Here is a 20,744-nt window from a genome sequence, read left to right as displayed (position 1 = left end):
CTGAACAATATAAACAAAGAGCTACTGCTGGACCAGTTGGACAGCTAACACATGCTACCAATGTTCAGAGAATATTGCTCTTGTCTTCAGAGATGCGCATATGATCCCGTTTTCAAGGTGATTATTGTACACAGTGCTCCCCGTAACTGTAAACTGTATTTCATGATCACGGGTGTCACCTCATTTCCGCTCTGCCAGTCTTCTCTTCCATGCGTGGAATACACTGAAAAAAAGAATACGCTTGGTGTTTCCCAATCTTAATTACAGTAGTATAGAAGATATTAGCCACCACATTTGCATTTAGAATCTTTTCCCCCCATAGGAAATTATATAAATTGAATGAATCCATTCAAGAGTCGGAATCCATTCTATTAAATCTTAAATGAAGTGTACAGTCATTAAGTAACATTTGCAAGTGTGACGAGAGACCTCCGCCAAGGAGAAATGATTGTGCTATCCGCATGTCAACACAAAGGATTCCCGGCAAGGAAAAATAAGAAATGTTTTGTTGCAATGTTACATGTGTTGGAAGAAAACTGAGTGATTAGCACGTCTGCCTCACAGTTCTGGGTTTTCTTTTTTCTAGCTTCCTGCTAGATGCCAAAAATGTACGTTAGCTTCATTGAAGACAAAATCATCTACAGGTGTGAATGAGAGTGTAAATAGAAATTTTGTGCTCTGCGATGGACTCGCAACCGGTCCAGGATGTAGCCCGCTTGCCCGTACATCCCGAAAGTGCACGGTGACTTTCCGAACGCTATGTAAAAGCTGTGCTGACGTAGCAATAGTTATTGTGAATAAAAGTTACATTTATGTGCTCAGTCAAAGTTAGTAGTAACACTGTGTAAAGGTCACTACTTTGCCATACCAATCTATGTTACCTGCTGTATGGTGGGGCCAAACCCCCCCCCCCCCCCCCCCAAAAAAAAAAAAAAAAAAAACGGGCTTGAAAAACAAGGGGAAAAAAGTCATGAAATGAGGAATATGTTAATTTAAGCAAAAATAATATTGTAAAAAAAAAAAATAATAATTCATATAAACATAACTACCCTCAAAATGTATTATTGTATTTATTCCACCTACATCTATGGAATTATATTTCTTACATTAAGCTAAACGTACTCATTGCTAGACATACAATCTCAATAAGATATACTCTAAGATTTTTAAGGGGGGAAAAAAATGCTTGCTTACCAAAAATTATTTAAAAAAAACTGACTGGTAAGAAGTTATATCTTATTTTTATTATTATTCTTTATTTTCTATTTTGCCTTGATTTGAAATATTCAATCCTGGTTAGTTTTTTTTTTTAGTTTTTGAAGTGTGGTGATGTCACCGTCTGACCGTTTCTCCACTTTTTCAGGCCACAGCGGATCAACTGGGTGAAGGTGGACGACGACGTGCCGTCCCACGCCGTCATCACTGGCGCAGACCTTTACATCGAAAACCTCAACAAGTCCTACAACGGAACGTACCGCTGCGTGGCGGCCAACTCCTTGGGGGAAGCTTACGACGACTACATCCTCTACGTCTACGGTATGCCCACCCAAAAAAAAAAAAAACATCCTTAAATACTTTTTGTGTGAATGTCGGGAGACGAGCGTTGTTTTCGTGGATTGCGATCGTGCATCACACGTAGGGTTGCAAAGGGGTGGAGAATCTCTGCTAAATTTCCATGGGAATTTAAGTTGGCCAATTTTGGGAGGAGTCATCCCTCGTTTATGACGGAGGTTAGATTCCGCCGCGCAATAGGTGAAATCCGCATATTTTATTATTCATTGTAATTTGAATTTTAATATTTATTTAAAAAAAAATTGTAAGTTTTGTTTTAGGCTAGGAAGCTTTTGTTTTACCCTCCAAATAAATTACAGCGTACGCTCAAAATCCAACAATATGACGAATTATGCGCTATATGAATATGAAAAAAAATCTGCAATGCACTCAATCCGCAATAGGCGAACTGCGATTTAGCAAGGAAACACTGTTTTCCAAATTGTACATTTTCCTGTCAGGAAGGTGTCATATTCAAGCGTAAATAAAAACATTTTGTTTTTGTCATAAACAGACTTCTGATTTCTTGATTGAACAGTTCTGGAGGTAATCAGGCTCTTAATTTCGTTTCTTCCCATTTTTTTCCCATTAATTCCCAAGGAAAGTTTTCAACTTTGAACCCGGACATTAGCGACCCTAATTATCGAGCAAACAGTCACAGTTCGTTTCTACTGTCGTCCGGTTGAGTGAAACGGCATCTCTCAGCATTCCCACGTACGAGTCAGATCCACGTCTTCATCAAGCTAAAGTCCAAACGAGGTCAACCCCTGAATAACCTTTCATTTCTTGATTTCTTCCTGTTCTTCTTCTCTGTGCAGTTCTCTCATCCTCATTGCCACGTTATCATAGCACATTTTCACAGCGTTAGGACCAACAACATCAAGACCCCTCACCACCCCTCCCCTCCTCAGGCATAGCATTACGCTCTAATGTGCTCACTCTTCCATGCTAAATGACTTCAATCTCACCTTCCACAGATAAATAATTTTCTCTCTATTGTCCTAGACAATTGGAAGAGTGAAAAGATTTTTCTTTTTCTTTTCTTTTTTTCTTCCTTCTTCTTTTCTCATTGCGAGAGGGAGTAAGGAGACGCTCGGTACCTGATGGGCACCGACTGAATAGGTTTTGTTTACAACGCGGCGAGTCGTGCTAATGAGGAGCTCGATGAAACAGCAGAGCACGGTGTTGCCTGTATAGCATTGCGTCTTAATCGCTGTGGTTCCTGTATTCCATTAATGGTGCATACAGTAAAATACACAATGTGAATAAAAAAAAAAAGACCTGGTCTTCGATGCGACGGCCCAATTTAGGGAAAAACTGCATTATAATATGAGATTAAAAAAATGCGATGCTACGCCTCAAACGTCATTACAATCAGTAAAAAACAAACTCGTCTGATTATTTAGAAATTTGTGGCCGACAAATGTCATTTACAATTATTTCATTCTCTGTTGCATCTCAAATCATCTCCGTGTTGTCAGCTGCCAAATCTCATCAAGGCTCTCATAATTCTGGGCCAAATTTTGCACATTTGTGAACATAAGAAGTACAGAATGAAGTGTCAACAGAAATAAAAAACAGAACAATGAAAGAAAGTTGTTTGTACAGTACTAAATGGCACGAAACTATACAGTATGCTATGCATTATGTTAAATAATTTGCATCAGAATTGGAGGAAGTTGCATCCAAATTGGAATGAATTGTATTGTACAGCACTGTAATTTTAATTGTATCATATTGCATCGTAATTGGAGTTAATCGTATCGCATTGTAATTGGAGTGAATAGAGTCGTATCATAATTGCGTGAATCGTATCTCATCAGTAGTAGCATTGTACATATTGTGACTATATCGTAATTAGAGTGAATTACATTCCATCGGGAGTAGCGTTCTATATATCATTAATCGTATTGTAATTGGAGCAAATCACATTATATACTAATTGAATCATATCGCATCAGTAGTAGCTTCATAAATATCGTGCATGTGTCATATCGAAACTGGAGTGAATTGTGTTGCATCGGGAGCAGCCTTATATGTGTCAGGAATATTTTGTATCGTAATTGGAGCGAATCGTATCATGTCGTAACTCGAGTGCGTCACGTCATTTCGTAATTTCAGTGAATCGTATCACATCGTAATTGTAGTGAATCACGTCGTTTCATCACTGGAGTGACTCATCGCTTTGGGAGTAGCTTTATTCATGACAATGTATCATAACGTAATTGGAGTGAATTGTATCATACTGGAGTGAATCCAGTTTGACTAGCTTAATACGGATCATAGATGCATTGTATTGTAATTGGAGTGAATTGTATCACGTTAGGGGTAGTTTTCTCCTGTACACATCGTGTCGTTGCCAGTGTATCGAGCTATGTATTATATCAGCCTCATCGATGGAGCTACACAGCCCTACAATCTATATCGGGTATGGGCACCTAGTGTCCCACAGCCCACACTCTGAGTAGCACCTTGATACAATTTCTGAGAAAAAAATACATATTTTTTTTGAGGGCAGGAAATTAGGAACACAATTTACTATATACCTGATCAGTTTTAAGTTATAGTAGCACCATTCACCACTAGAGGGCAAACAGAGATTTGCTCAGAGATGTTGTAGGCCATGATTGCTTTCTGGCCTTCATAAAAGTAGCGCTTAGCTTAGCTTACAACAGAACTGAGGAGTTCAAGTGAATGCGAGAAGTATACTGAAGCTGCCAAGCTCTCAAATCAAAAGTACACAAACAACAGTACTTTTTTTGTTTGTTTGTTTGTTTTCCTTCACAAGAACCGTTGATAGTTTGTTTTAAGTGCATGAGGAGTTACTAAAATTTGGTTCCTCCAAAAACACAGACATATTTAACGCTGTTAATGGTCTTGCAAACGCATATGGTGGCTTGGACAAGCTGCAAGACGGGCTCCTGAGTCGGCCTAATAATTTGGGGATTTGAAATGACATTCAGGACAAACATAGTATAATAAATACATTTGAAATAAAATTGAAATAAATATTTTGAGTGAGTTGATTTTTGTGGAAAAAATGCACAAAATGAGTTCCTGCACTTCGTTGGTTTGGTGTTCAGCAGTTTTATGCGATCTTTGAATGGTAATTTTTTTATGTGAGACCTTTCCACTGGGGGGGGGGGGAAATCACAGTATGTGATTATTTTTTGGATTGCTTCAAAGCCTTTGTTGTTGAAGAGTGGACCATGAAATATATTAAGATGATGTGATATACATTGGTTCAATAAAAAAAATGTAAAAACATGCACATATTTTGACAGCTTATATCTAGAACCACTATCCACATTTTCACCAGGATACTCAAACAGTTTTTTGTTTCATATTCTCTGTAGCGTGCCCCGATCTCTCACCGTTTGTTGCATAGGAGCTGCAATATCACCACAACACTGTGTATTGTGGCCGTGTAACTCAATGATAAAGTGCGCCCGCCACCTCCGTCCCAGACAGAACAAATGCGGCCGCCCCCAGATTCCCCCCACAATACGTCGTCGGATTCCAGCCTATTGTGACCCCCCACGTGATGGAGAGCGCCTTAAGACGGGCTGACACTAACAACGTTAACGGGCGAAAAGAATGCGTCAGGTATTGCTCGGGGGGTCTCTCCCAATGGCCCTAACTTCGCAGGGGTGAGAAAACACAACCATTACGCTTTTCCCTCTCGCGGTCGAGCGCGAGCGGGAGCCAAAGGGTCTCGGCTTGTTTACAGGCGGCCAATCACTGAGTTTTCCTCCAACGCCGCCTCCTCTGTCTCCCGAGTCTTACTTATTCGACTGCTTTACATTTCTCCTCCATTTAAAAACACTCGGGAATGGTGCCCCAGCGTCTCTCGAGGGCCGCTTTCGTTTCAAATAGCCGGTCTGAAATCCTCATTAGTTACATAATTACTGTCAAAATGAATTTGGCGTAGTGGTAATGTGCCCTGCGACTGGCTGGCGACCTGTCCAGAGTGTAACCAGTGTTTCTCGCCCAAAGTCAGCTGGGATTGGCTCCCGCTCACCCATAATGAGGACACACAAAATGTGTCCAAATTTCCATCCAAATGAATGGATGGAAATACTCAATCTGTCGCATTTCTGGCATGTTTAAGACTGGGACCACTTTATAACAATTGATGTCAAGTGAAGCTGCCGTTTAAAGCAGAATAAAAAAACGTGAATATGTAGAAAATCCATGAAATGTGATACAAATAAGACGCATAGCTCTCGGGAACAAAAAGATGAACACACACAACATTGTGGAGCGATCACGTCATTGTTACCTGGACAATCGTCACCACATAATTAATTGTCTTTAATACTGCGAAAGGAACTGTTTTTTTCAACATGCGGTCAAATTCCACAATTGCACCTTTAAGGAGACTCACTACCCAGCACCCTTTGCGTTGAAATCAATTATCTAAATGTGTAAAGCTGCAACAGCTATGCAATCTAATTTGGACGTTTGCTGACACTTGTTACATAGGCACCACCCTCTTCAATAAACAAGGTGCGTTCTGTCTGAAAGTGACCGCTTCTACTCTGGTGTGGCAATTTTCCATCAAGGCAGTGTGAAAGGGGCTACCGATGATCCCAAACAGCTGCTGGCCCCGGCACACTTGACAATGGGATGAAACAAATGAGACAGCACCGCCCCCGAGCTGGACTCCGTTTGACGCATTGTCTGCCAGCGTACTACCCAGCGGACCAATTCTCCTCTCTCAACATCTTTTTCTTTCGTCAAGGTTGTCTTTTAAAAGATGCAGCTGACGATGAATTAAAAACATGTCGTACATCAGCGGGGTCCGGCTCACCTGAAGGTCTTCGCCTGCGCTCGTGCATTGGCTGCGGGCGCACTGCTGCGCCTCCCATTTGAATAACTTGCTCGTTGTTAAAGACTAACAATCGCAGATTTTTGCAGTCTGCGTGAACCATATCCGCCCTGAGGCAAACAAGCCGCTTTCATATGAAAAACAGGCTCGGTACAGTCGTCTGAGACATTTACCCACGGCGCTATAACCTTTATTAACTTTATTACCTCCTTCGTGCATCTTTGGGAGGTAATTATTTTCAATTTGCCTCAAACTGGCAGTCAAAATAACAGTGTTGGAAACCGTTGAGGATTGCTGCCAAAAACAAAAAAAAAGTGACTTATCGCAGCTAATCTGGAAAATTATTTACCAGTTATCCAAAACATAGCTTCAAAATAATAATACAGCATAAGCCGAGTCATTTGTTCACAAAAAGCTGCTTAAATGACAGACACCAGTCGCAGACGATCCAGAACAAAATCATTCGATCACAAAATTTGCTCCAATGGCCAACACCTGTAAATGAAGATACAAATCGGTCTTTTGATCACAAAAAGCTGCTTCAATGTCCGACTCCTGTTCCAGAATATCCAGCTCTTTTGTTCACAAAAAGACCTGACACAAAATCCTTTGATCAAAAACCTTTTGCAAGGCCTGACAATAGTCAAATCAAAAGTTGTTTGTTCACAAAAAGCTGCTCGAAAGGCTGACATCAGTTTCAGAATACACAACTAAAAGACGTTTGTTCAGAAACAAATGCTCGAATGACTGACACCGGTTGCGGAAATTCAAATTCCAAGTTGTTTGTTCACAAAAAGGCATTTGTTTCCAAAAAGATGCTTGAATGACTGCCACCATTCACAGAAGATCCTGATGAAAGTCATTTGTTCACAAAAAATTGCTTGAATGACCAACACCTGTAACGCAAAAAAACAATTTCAAGTCATTTGTTTACAAAAAGCTGCTCATATGACCAACACCCGTAACACTATACACAAATCAGTCGCTTGTTCACAAAAAGCTGCTCGAATGACCAACTTTTGTAACACAATATACAAATCAAAGTCCTTTGTTCACAAAAAGCTGCTCGTTTTTTGGTACTTAGTTTGACTGGTGACTTGTTTGGTATATGTTTGTCATTGGATCTTTCCCAGTCTCTCCTCCTCTTTGAATGCAATGCCACTCATTTGGTCCTCATGCCATCAACCTTCACCCCCAACTTTCACTCTTCCTCCGCTACTTCTTCTCCTCCTGCTGATCATCTCGTATGCGCCGACACATTTGCTTGTCAACACAGCAGCGCACGTCGCTCATTAAGACGTTTAATCACTCCTAACAAGCATCGTCTTGCTGCGCGAGTCGACAGAAAAACCAAGCTGTGAGGCGACCTCGGAAGGCGGGTTCGGAATTTTCCCCGAAACCGCGCCCGGCGAAACCTCACTTTTCACATTTTTGTTTTCGTGCACTCATTTGTATCCGCCCCCCTGTGAGTTTGTCATGTATTTGTCTTCTCATCCAGATGCTCCCACCACCACCCCCACACCCACCACTGCCACCACCACCACCTTCATCAACACCTCCTCCTCCTCCTCCCTCCACCACGAAGCCAGTCAAGGTACAGTATCGCCCGCACGCAGCGTGCTTGCGGATGATGCCGCTCGCATTCTGTTTGTTGGGAAACGTCATAGTTGTGGTTTAAACGATACTGTCGCCGGAGTAAAACCTTTTGTTGTACAGGCAGTGTAACATTTACTGTAAACATAATTGACATACAGTATCAGCAAAAAATCTAACAATTGAATAGTATAATCCATTAAAACCAATAATGCGCACTACAATGACTCAATCAATCATAAACGTCGTGTAAAATGTTACCAGTTGCATCGGTAACCCTTTAAACAACGGCTACATGAATACAAAGGGTGGCGCAACAAATATAGATATATATATATATATATTCTTATATATATTCACATAATCTTTATCCTCTGCGAGGAACGACTAATATCGCTGTGACTTACTGAAGACCGTCTCCATCTATAGTACAGGTACACACGTCGGGTGATCAAGTGGCCAAGTCACATACACTAGAAGGAGCAGCACAACATCCATTGACTTGAAGTAAAAAAAAAAATTTTTAAAAAAAGAAGTGGTTTAATTTCTTTACATTCTATTGAATTATGTCATTACTGTATGTTTTTATAAAGTGAGTGCAAACACAATAAACACATTACAAGCATTTTGGGGGGATTTTTGAGGGGGAGGCTGGAATGGATGATGGCATTTTCTATTAAGTTCAACGAGGAAAGCAGAATGAATTAAACTGTTTTTTTTTAAGGCATCACCTTTGCACCTTACTAACTGAGTGATTTAATGTTTTTATATGTGCCAGTGGTTAAATAAAGGGCTGAAACGGGGACTGTTTTAGCCTGCAGCTAAAACTTTGTGGAATAAAATGATTCCAAATCTGAACGATTCCACTGGAAATCAAACTCCTGGCCGTTGTGAGTACAAACCCCGAGATGGAAAAAATATCGCCACTTTTTTCATCAGCCCGAGTCGGGCGCGCAATCAAAAGCCTCGTTGACAGCTCACTCGATTGGAACAAATCTCACGAGGCCGGCGGGAATCACGCCCATTGTGCTTGATTATGCCGTTCGATTGGATTAAAAGGAATGCCAATCTGCGCGACGGGCATTGATTGCACCTGAGTGTGAGGCGTCTCGCGCGGACTCTCTCGTTCGTAGCGACGGACTGATTGACTGCGAGATTCACAAATGATTGCTCTCGTGTGCCTAATAACTCCCTTGGGAATAATCGAGATAAAAAATAGACAGCGGTATTTAAAAAAAAAAAACACTTTATTTCAATCAAAAGTGGGGTTTAAAAAAAAAAGGACTATTGTCTTTGTGGGTATGCAATGTTGGGTCTTTGAATTGGCTGCCCACCCACCCAACAAGTGAAGAAATTTTGACAAATTGATCAATCCGATCGAAACCGACCTCACGTCTGCGAAGCGCCAAGGTTTTCAGTGGGAAGCCAAACTCATTTACACTTTCTGCCAGATGTCCTGTCCTTACGTGCTACTACCAGGGGCATTCTATTATTATTACTGTGTGTATGGATTGAAAGCAGCAGCGAGTTCATATGGCCATAATACACTCTGCCAGTTGATTTCATTTAGCCACAGCGGGCCTTCACAGATCAGAGACTGCCAAATGAATCTATCAGAGAGCTATTGAGGGTTTTTTTTTTTTTTTTTTTTTTTTTCTCATCACTTTCCCATTAGACAGACAAAATGGAGCACTTTAAAAATCTATACAACCCCAACACTTGGCCTTTAAGTGTGTCTCTGTGTGTGCGGCTTGTGGGTGGTGGCCTTAAAAACATCGGGAAATGTCAAAATTATTGTTTTCACACATCTTTTATAGCTGTGGCTTTACCTCAAGCGATTAGGTCATGACAATGATTTCCATTTACGCACCCTCCAGGACCTGACACGTGGGCCTTAACGCTCCAGTGTCCACTGGACGTCCCTTTTTTTTCGCTTTGGCGCTCATTTGCGTCATCGCGAGAGAAGAACATTCTCCCCATGGGGACAGAGGCTGTAATTAGCCATCCAGTCAACTTTGACAATGTTGTGCGCTTGCGCGTTTATGTTCACGGGAGCGACTCCCAATTTATTCATTCACCCAGTCTGCCACTTTTCATGCTACATTTCTACACAATAGTGAAATACGGCGGCGCCTTCGAGATACGGGCCCGACTGTTTGCCTTGACTTGCGAGCAAAAACCTGCGCTGTATGGTGGCAGGGAACTCAACTCAATTCACTTCAACAGTTTTGTAGCTCGTGGACAATTCTTCAACAATAGACTTCAAGCTATTTAATGCCACTCCCAGTTGAAGTTTACAGTCAAGCTAAACAAAAAAATAAGAGTTTGACGTGTACATAACTTTGCTTTTTGATAGCTTAATGCTAACACATAATGGGAAACAGTGATGATTGAATTCACAGGCATATGCTGTATTCTTTATCCTCTGCGAAGAATGACTAACGTAACTGTGTCTTACTGAGGAGCAATTGACTCAATGAATAAAAGTGTAAGTTGTTACCGTATGAAATAAAAACCACGCATTATTGAAGATGATATTAGGTTGTGTGGCGATGGAAGTTTTAATATATGCGGTTGCTCCACAATATTGTGTGCATCCATGTTTATAAGTCCTGTTTATTTCAATTTCAACTCCTGGTATCGCTGCGAACAGAGCATATTTTGGGCTCGTCTTCATTGGAATTCATCCCTCGTCCGATCTCTCGTGACCTCACCTCGCTCTCCCCCGCGCCGTCGACACAATATGACAAATCATCGCCTTATTTAGCAGCCAGCCGGGGCGAACAATGGCCTTTAATTGCCGGCTGAAGGAAATAGATTATGAATGTGCGTCCGATGCAAATCAGACAATCTGGAGGTGAGCCGGCGTCGCGTCTTAATTGATGGAAGAGCCTAAACGAGGCTGATGAACCAATTCGCCGCAGTCAGGAAGTCGCAAATAAATATCTATTGCCTTTGTCAGGGTCTTCAATTGCATAAACACCATCTGGCGACATGAGTGGGGGGGGGGGGGGGCCTCGCACTCATCCCTTTATCGAAGGCGAACCTAATGTGAAGGATTACACCCTCTTCTCTCAGTTCAGCCCCCCTCTGCAAGCCGTTTTCAAATTGGAGTCACTCAACTTTAACTGATTTGATTAAGGTAAATTGTGAGCTCCAAATATGCCGTCATGTGGCATACGGGACCTTGGGGGGGGGGCTTTGTCGTATAGCGCCGTAATGGAAAGCACTTGTTTGTGCGGAATTATAACATCTTCTCCTCGTATTGATGTTTTACACCGTGAGCTTAAAAGAGAGAAAAGCGAAGCCAGAAGCTCCTCGCTAACAATATTGAGAAAATACCATCAGCATAGACAACACTTTACACACGATACGCTAAAACTACAGCTACACGGTGTGTCGGTTGTGATTATATCTAAAAGTTGTCCAATAAAAAGCATGCGTCTTTACATTTTTTGGGGCCCTCATTACTCCATGACTTCCCACTAATTAATCACCTTTTTGTGGGCCTCAACATGCTTGAAAACTCACCAATTTTGGCATCGCCATCGTCCTGATGAAAATGTAGGTATGTTAGCGCTCCAGATCATGACGACCCAAATCTCACTCAATTGGGTCCCCTGGAAAGTTCCAAAAAGTAAGCCCCAGACAGCACTTTATTTGATTGATACAAATTTGGTAAGACTTGAAAGAAACATCGACGAAATTCAATAGGAAATCTGCATTTTTGGTTTCAAGCAGCAATGTCAAGCGAATTCACGCTCTTGTAATTTGACAAAATCCTACTATGGAATTCACCCACATGTGGAATTCCCTTTTTTGCGCCTCAACATGCTCAAAAACTCACCAAGTTTGGCATGGCCACCATCCTGTTTAAAATGTTGGTGTTTTTTGGGGTCCGGAACACGAATCCTCAAAAGTCACTCAGTTGCGCCCCCTGGAAAGTTTGACAGCAGTTTCACCGATCGACTCAACATGCTTGAAAACATACCAGTTTTGGTGACGTAGGTATTTTAAGGGTCCCGAACACATACCCTCAAATGTGCCCTCTGGAAAGTTTGAAAAAGAATCCCCCAACACCAGCTTCACTGATCGACACAGAAATCAGTCGGTATGTCAGCCACGACATACCGACTGAAAGAGTATGAAGGACTTATGCGTGAAAATCAACAGGAAGTCAGCCATTTTGGTTTGAATTGGCCTTTTCAGGTGAATTTCAGCGCTTGTACCTTGACGAACAACTAGGGATTTGCCCAAAATAGACATATGGTAGTCCAACTAAAAGCATGTATCTCCACATTTTGTATTTGTATCAGAAAATACACCAACAACACTCTTCCATATTTAGATGCTGTAAATTAGTTCTCGGTGGTCATCTGTTTATTGGCGGGATCTGTTCTGACCAATCGGAACCCGGTTTTCGACATAGATGGAAAAGATGTTTAGCGGTAGTTGCTAAGCTCACAGATGGTAGAAGTGTATTCGTTCTTGGGAGTTAAGTCGTCGCAGAACTGCAGCTAGTCAACAACGTAATACCCGTAGAGCCCCCAAACCTGTAAAGGCTGTCAAAACAAACCTCTGGACCTCCTCGAGGGCAAGCCAGACACTCGCAGCTCTATCAGCAGAGCTCGGCGGGAGGTGGAAGGAAATCACAAAGCGAAAGCCAAGTAGAGGAGGCAGGTCTTTTCGAAAAGCCATCAGACGTTAAGAGGTAATGTCGCCTGCCAGCGGGGACGCCCGGCAGCTTGTTGACATTCTGGGTACCATGGGGTGCCACCTAATGCTTTCATGCCAGTATAATTATGATTGGCACGCAGTTATCGGCACGTGTCGCGACGGCAAAGGGCTCCCGGGGAAGCGTGGAAACCAGTTAAATGTGTCGACATACTGGAGAAAGTGGAAGCGTCGTCCCACATGGTCCACTCCCACTTGCATGCTGCTTCCTGGTCGCAGATGCTTTAGTTTACATTTTGACATTGGATTATGGATTATTATTATTATTTATTTATTTATTTATTTTTTTGGATAACGCGTCATTTTTCTGCATTTGCATTCAGAGATGGGCATCACAATCAATTAGTTGATTTATTGATTCGGCGAAACAAAGTGCTACTTGAAGTCATCAGTTCAGATGTTATTTGTAGTTCATATTTCATGTTTAAGATATATAAACTCTTGACATTTATATGGGGGAGACAATTCTAATGAATACAGTGAATGTTTTATGAACATTTGATTATTAAGTCACATTTAAATAAAAATATTGAATTCAATTCAATTGTCCTTGTAGTCAATCACAATAATTAAAGTCCCAATTGTTGTATTATGAAATATTCATTTGTTTATTGAATATTACTTTTAATAGAGCATGTCTATTATAAATATTTTGAAATAACAGTATTTGGTTAATAGATAATCGAATAATGATAACATTTTAGTCAGTCTAGGAAAAAAAGTTACGTGTTAATCATCTTTTTAATATTGTTTACTGTATTTTTTTCCATTTATGCCATGTGACTTCCAATGAAGATAAATACAGTTCATTATATTTTTAATATTTAGTTACTAATTTATCCCATATTTGATTTTATTGCTTTTTGTTGCACCAATTATAATCCCACAGTTAATTGGTTAATGCATTAGATATAACAATAATAATTTGCCACTTAGAATCGACCGTAGTAGGTAGATAGAAGTAAATTATTGAACTATTTTGGGTGGAATTGTATATTTTATTTGTTCAATTTATGTTTTTATTCATGTAATTTGTAATTGATTCAAAATGGCTATTATTCATGATTATTTTATTTATTGATTGATTCATGAAAATAATTGTCTATTAGTCGACTTCCCGACGAGCAAGTGCAATTTTTCAGCTAAAAGAAAAATGCCCGTTTATTTTTAGGTTCCTTCAACTTTTAGGCATACAGTATATACTGTATATATACTACTGTACATAAAAGTATGAAGAGAGTCTTCCCTTATCGCTTTGGCCCCTTTTTAAAAGGTCCCAAAGTTTTCATCACTTCATGCCAACCGCCTCATTTCCACACGTCAATAACACAAAAACTACAAGTGAATGCTAAAAGTGGTCAGACCGCAATATTTGTGTGTCTGCGTGTGCGTGTGTATTGCTGCGCAGCCTTTTGGTTGTCATTGATTTCCCTTTAGCCTGTCGTCTTTTTTGTCGTATGTTCTAGTGTTCAGAATGCTTGCTTATGGCTGTTATTTGTTTTCTTCCCCTCCCTTCCCTCCTTCCCCGTTTCTCCTTTATTTGCATGCCGTTTCTCCTGTTGCGCACCTCCCTCTTCCTCCTCCTCTTCCTCCACCATGTCCTCTCCTTGTGTGCTCGCTCAGACACTGCGCCCAGCACTGAACCTGCAGCTCATGGTTGGTATATCTACTTTCTTATTATTTTTTTATTTATTCGTTTTTTTTTGTTTCCTCCTGCATTTGCAGCATGTTTATTAAAATTGTGTCACCGTGCAAATAACTGGGCCTGTATCCCTGCTCCTCATTTTTTTTTTTTTTCTTCACAATTTAAAACTCCCCCCCCCCCCCTCTGCAGTATATACTGCCGCGCCAATGCCCAGTAGTAAAACCCAGCACTTTATTGCCCGAGTCCACTCTCATACTTTATAAACTCAAAGGGGTTCAAATCAACCAACTATACAGTGAAAATCGGTGGAGCAGCATCGGGAGAGAAGCATAAACAAACTTTTACTTTGAATTGGACTGATCGCCTCGCACGAGGTGCATTCAAACACGGAAGAAAAAAAACACCATCAAAGAATTACAAAAAAAAAAGAAAACAAGATGACGCCAGATTAATACTTTTACTGCTTTGGCCTCAGAACAAAAAAAAGGTTTTTTTTTCAGCAATAAAGTATAAGTTCCAAATAAAATTTGCAAATGTAATTCATATTAGATGTATATATTTAAGGCTGAAATAGTTTAAACACCAAATTGAATAAAACACCTGACTTCAGTCTAATTTCCTGCATTTGTTATTTTGAGCTTTCATTAAGCCAATGAATCACCTCGGCGTGTCACGCGTTTGCACCGAAGACTGACACCGCGTCAGAGCGGTGCTGGCCTCAAAGCCTCCGGAAATCTTGTTGCCATGGCGATGCCCAGCTTGTTGTGATTTAAGCAACAAGGCAGCTGACACGGAACGGCCCGATTGTCCATGTCCTGGCGGTGGGAGGGAGCAGGCAGAAAGGGACAGAAGTGTCGAGCTTTCTGCTTTAAAATAGCCCCGTGGGCAAGTGGAGAAAAAAAAATAATAAAAAAATAACCCCATTGAATGCAACACGTTTTACCCAAGAGGAGAGTGTGGAGTAAAGTACTGCTGCATAACTTCATACGATAACGTTAGCATGTGTTTATTTGCGTGTCATTTGTAGATGTGTATCCTCGAATCGCAATGTTACAATGGCATAGCGAAGTAGAGACTGTGGAGTATAATACTTTTGTCCAAGAGGAGACTAAGGGTAGAAAGAAAACAGAGCGCTGCAGGAAAGTGGAGACTGTGGAATGTAATACTGCCACAGAACCAGAGATGCTGCTATAAGCATTTCTATGTGTGTATCCTCAAAAATTGTAATGGCGCGGAAAAGTGGAGACACATTTTTTTATCCAAGAGGAGGCTGCGGACAGTAAGAAAAGAGCGCGCTGCAGGAAAGTGGAGACTGTGGAGTATAATACTACCACAGAACGGATACAATAACGTTAGCATTGGTGTTTAATTTAGTCATTTTGAGCTGTCTTTCCTCAAATGTTGAAGTGGCACAGCAAAATTGAGATTGTGGAGTATGATGTTGCTGCAGAACCAGCTACAATAACGTTAGCAGGTATGTTTGTTTAGGTAATTTCTATCTGTGTATCCTCAAATGTTATAACGGCGCAGCAAAATCTTAGACTGGAGTATAGTACTTTTATCCAAGAGGAGATTGCGGGCACCAAGAAAACACAGCACTGCAGGAAAGTGGAGACTACGGAGTATAACACTGCCGCAGACCCTGATAAAATTATCGTTAGTGTTTACGGCCTTTTTTTTAGCTGAGTATCCCCATGATACAATTATGTGGAGACTATGGAGTATAATACTGCCACAGATCTGAGGACGCTAACATTAGCATTGGTGTTTATTTTGGCCATTTCTATCCGTGTGTCCTCAAACGTTAGATGGCGTTTGAGGCTCTCTGCTTTGATCTCCTCACTCTTAAACAAAGGGCACGTTCGCGGCGGGTGTGAGCTCCGACGCGATTAATTTCCTGTCTGGAGAGGTGAGCACATCTGGAAGGGTCGGCCGGTATGGTGGTGGCGGGGGGAGGCAGGGGGGGCTGCAAGCCTGTCAACACAGCTGTCAGCAAGCGGGAGAAAGTAGCCGGAAGAATTGAGCGGTGCTGCAAAGTATGAAAACGCCAGAGTCGGGAGAGAGCGCGTCGGAACGGCCGCTGGACTCTTTGAAAAAGTTAGTTAGTTAGTACTGCACAAAAAGAAATTGAGGAGGAGGAGGGAGTCAAAATACTTTTTCACAAAACTGTATTTTATGTTTTATAATCATACTAAAGTATATTCATAATTTATTAAGTACATGTGGCTGAAAAAGCGAAGCGTTGAGAGTCTCTGTCGCCACTGTCTCATTTTGTGTTATATCCTTTTCGTCCATTGTATTTCATTACCGTATTTTCACGACCATAGGACGCACCGCATTAAAAGGCGCAGTCTCAGTTACGTGGTCTATTTCTGTATTGAACACGTACATAAGGCGCACCGTATTATTGGGAATGATTAAACATACGCTAGCTTAAAACATACGGTAGCATGCATGCATGCACGCTAAAACAATGTTTTCAAAAACTGAGTTCGGTTGTACTTTATTGAAGTATTTAACAATGTACTCACGTTATTTTTTGTTATCAATCCTCATCCACAAATCCATCAAAGTCCTCATGTTCTGTATCCGAAATGAACAGCCGGGCAAGTTCTCCATCGAACACGGCAGGTTCGAGTCGGTCTCGTTGCCGTGCGTCTCCTCAGAAATGATGCCGGCTTTTACGAAAGCTCGAACAACAGTGCAAGCAGACACGTTAGCCCAAGCATCCACGATCCCTTCACAAATTGTGGCGTAACTCGCCCGGCGCGGCCTCCTAGTCTTAGTAAAGCTGTGTTCGCCATCTGTCATCCATGGCTCCCACGCCGCTCGCAACTTCACTTTGAACGCCCTGTTTACACCGATGTCCAGCGGTTGGAGTTCATTAATCCATTGCTGGAGTTGGTCTTGCAACTCTGGCCACCTCGCCTTGTTTTTTTCCACGGAAACTCAGCTTCGTCTTCTTGACTTGGCGAAGCTCGTTTTCCTGCTTCCTCCACTTGCGAACCATGGATTCGTTAATCTTGAATTCTGTCGCGGCTGCTCGATTCCCATGTTCCACCGCGTAACTGATAGCTTGCAGTTTAAACTGTGCTTCGTACGCGTGTCTCTTCGTCGGTGCCGTTTTCGACCGCGGTCAAGCCAGCCTCCACTCGTAAAGTAGCAGTCAAGCCAGCCGCCCCTAATTTTGTTCATACGAGGCATTACGGAGATAGGTCGCCAACTCGCGGCGAGAGCCACCTTCAAAATAAAAGCTTCCCAATAAGACGGACGTCAGTGCTCCTTGGTTAAGGAATGCCACCAGCAAAGTTAATTTGAATGTTGAGATACATTTAAAAAAATGTAGTTTATTTGATATCTAAATGGAAAATGGAATGCACTTATATAGCACTTTATCTACATCATCGCAGTGCCCAAAGCGCTTTACAAAGCCTCACATTCATAAACCAATGGGCGACTGCTGCCAATGCGAGGCGCTGCCAGGCCCACTGGGAGCAAATTAGGGTTCAGTGTCTTGCCCAAGGACACTTCGACATGCGGATGGACAGTCGTAGCAGGTATTCGAACCTGTTCTACCTACTGAGCTAAAGCCACCCTAAAATAATCCCCTTGGTATCGCAAGACAACTCCAGATCTGTGTGACAGACCACCAAGGACTCCACTAAAAGAGGTTTGATGAAGATCTGATATTGTATTTCAAAATAAAAGTCTCTGAAAACTAATAAACTACAATTTTGAATGCATCTCAAGATTCAAATTAACCTTGCAGGTTGCATTCCTTACCCGAAGATCATTGACGTGCGTACTATTGGGAAGCTTTTATTTTGAAGGTGGCTTTCGCCGCGAGTTGGCGACTTACTACCGTAATGCCTAGTATGAACAAAATTAGGAGCGGCTGGCTTGATTGCTACTTTGCGAGTGGAGGCTGGCTTGACCGCTACTGGGGGCGTGCCTTTAGCGTCCTCCTTCACGCGCACCCTTCCCCCTTTACGTCCGCTTGCTATCCTCAGCCATGTCCGCTTTTCCTCTGTATAAGCAGCGTGTCGGCAGGAAATGCTCCCAGTCAGTCAAGCGGCGCGCTCATCACACAACATTTATCGATTTTGGAACTCGGTGCACACATTATAAGGCGCTCCGTCCATTTTGGAAAAGATTTCCGACTTTTAAGTGCGCCTTATGGTCGTGAAAATACGGTATATGATTTTTTTAAATGTAATACTGTAGTACAAATTACTATTTCAGCTTATGGTCTTACCACAGTCCAATGACATATCTCATATAGCTTTAACTTCAATCTGCACATAAATTGTGCAAAAAAAAAAAAAAAAAAAGTCATATCATAATGTCATGAGTTTTTTTTTTTCATGTAAATAATTTTCACTGTGGAGTTCCAGCACAATGTAAAGAAGTTTTTGGCAGCGTAACTCCAGCGACTAACTCACAGCAACGAGATAAGTTTGCAGCCTTTTCAAGAAAAGATAAAAAAGGTGAAAACGATGAGGTGCCATTTTGTCACTTGTGAAAGTTTTTCTTCGCGCGGGAGCCCCCGCGTTCCCCCGTTTAAGATGAGTCGACAGCGCTTTTCCCCCCGCGCAAAAGCCACTCTCGCCTTCAGATGATGAGCCGTTTGCTGCATTAATGAGTTTGGCACTCACATGAGGATGACAGGTGACAAAGCGGGTGTTTCCATACCTTTATTTAACATCCCTTTTTTTTTTTTTTTTTTAAAAGAAAAAAAAGTTAACTTTGCAAGAAACTCACTTAATTTGAAAAAAAAATTATAATAATAATTTTGGTATGTTTTTCGTGTCATACAAGTGGGGAAAGAAAGAAGTTAACCACTGTTCATATTTTTAAAACATGAAGAAAAAGAAATAGGAATTTTAACAATGAAAAACAAAGTTAAAAATGGCGACTTTTTTTTATAAAACTTTTTTTTTATTTTTTCAACATTTTTACTGTCATACAAGTGTACAAAGAAGTTAGAATAAAAAAAGCACAATGTAATGGTGATTCTTAGTATTTGTTTTACGTTCTTTACTGCCATACAAGTGTTCACAGAAGACAAGCCCAGTCAATATTAAATGAATTTAATCAATAACTTAAATTTTTTTGGGGGGGAGTGGGGACAGATAAATAAAAATAAATCTTAGCATGTCTTTACGCCGTTGTTTACTTCTTTTATTGATCAGTGTCCCAAAAAAAAGCCAAAGAAAAAGCAAAACACCATGGCAGAATTAACCCTTTTTTGCTGACATCTTCTCCCGTCATACTTGGCTAAAAAAAATATCACACTAATAGTTGACAGTAAGTTTTTCAAATGCTGCATACAAATCAGGATTATTGTTTTGTTTTGTGCCAATCGTCCCTTTTTATCATTTCGCCGAGCAGATGCTAATGAGTTTGCCGTCCGCCGTGGTTGTCAATCATGCCCATCTGTCGGCCCGCTTCTGCAACCTGCTGCAAACGAGACACCTGCAGGCGCTCTCGCCAACTGTTAGCGCGCCGCCGAAGGTGCTTTGGGGAAAAAAAAACCGCTCCCGACGAGTCATTGCGCCACAAATCGTAAAACAATAATCTATGCATCATCTCGCCAATGACATTCAAAACCATAGTTGTATTTAACTGTGCAAGAAAGGTTCTAGTTTATATTAAATTTACAGTGAACCTTCCCCCAAAAGTTTCTAATTGCCTATATTCAGTGTCAGGGAGTAACTAATAAATGAAACTAGTTACTGAAAGAAGACCGTTTACTCTTTTGTTTGATAGGTTCGGTGCTTATATTCATTTTGGAAACATTAACAAGAAAAAAAAAAAATCTATTAGACAGTGACGATATTTTATTCTATTCAACTATAACCTTGTTTTTTTTATTTATTTATTTATTTTTTTTAAACAAATATCTGTCCAAATAAAGGCCTCTCCCTATTACCTGGTCCACTTTTCAGTTGATTAAATACCCCCAACCCACTGTATGAGTAAATACCTGTATTGTATATGACGATGTATTACACAAAAGCGTTTTGTGTTGTGATGTGTCAATAATCAAGCCAAGCTTTTTTATCTTCGTACGCGACAAATCGTAGGGACTCTAATAATAGACTCCTATCGTGATTCTCGCTTGTTTACAGCCGACTTCCCGAAAACCTAATTTCTGAGGCATTACGCACCTCCTTCCTCTCAGGTGGCGTGTAATGCTCCAGTAAGCCGTATTACCTCGGAAATTACTTGGAGCCGCTGTCCTGTGCGCGAATAACGGAGCTCATTTATCATCGGATCGGCGTCCTGTTTGCCAGTTGCGGTGCGTGATGGGAGGGGGGGGTGAAAAGATGCCTTGATGCTGGCGGCAGATGTTTTCATGCATTGTTATTGGCGACAAAGCAAACGTTA

General features: G+C 41.2%; 1 protein-coding gene across 5 annotated transcripts in view; it reads left to right on the top strand.

The window, feature by feature from the left end:
- The window catches only part of cadm1a (cell adhesion molecule 1a), a 291,106-nt gene that overhangs the window by 256,556 nt on the left and 13,806 nt on the right, over window positions 1-20,744 (top strand). For 2 of the 5 annotated variants that reach the window (XM_061752057.1, XM_061752061.1), the window contains exons 8-10: window positions 1,364-1,536; window positions 7,881-7,976; window positions 14,333-14,365. In XM_061752057.1, coding sequence (XP_061608041.1) covers window positions 1,364-1,536; window positions 7,881-7,976; window positions 14,333-14,365 — 302 coding nt within the window. The remainder of the gene's footprint in view (window positions 1-1,363; window positions 1,537-7,880; window positions 7,977-14,332; window positions 14,366-20,744) is intronic. The other 3 variants (XM_061752059.1, XM_061752058.1, XM_061752060.1) reach the window with 3 other exon arrangements.

Source organism: Phyllopteryx taeniolatus, chromosome 17 (assembly GCF_024500385.1).
Source record: "Phyllopteryx taeniolatus isolate TA_2022b chromosome 17, UOR_Ptae_1.2, whole genome shotgun sequence".
Lineage (NCBI taxonomy): Eukaryota > Metazoa > Chordata > Actinopteri > Syngnathiformes > Syngnathidae > Phyllopteryx > Phyllopteryx taeniolatus.
The sequence above is the reverse complement of the archived record's forward strand: the minus strand, read 5'-3'. Positions and strand labels throughout refer to the sequence as shown.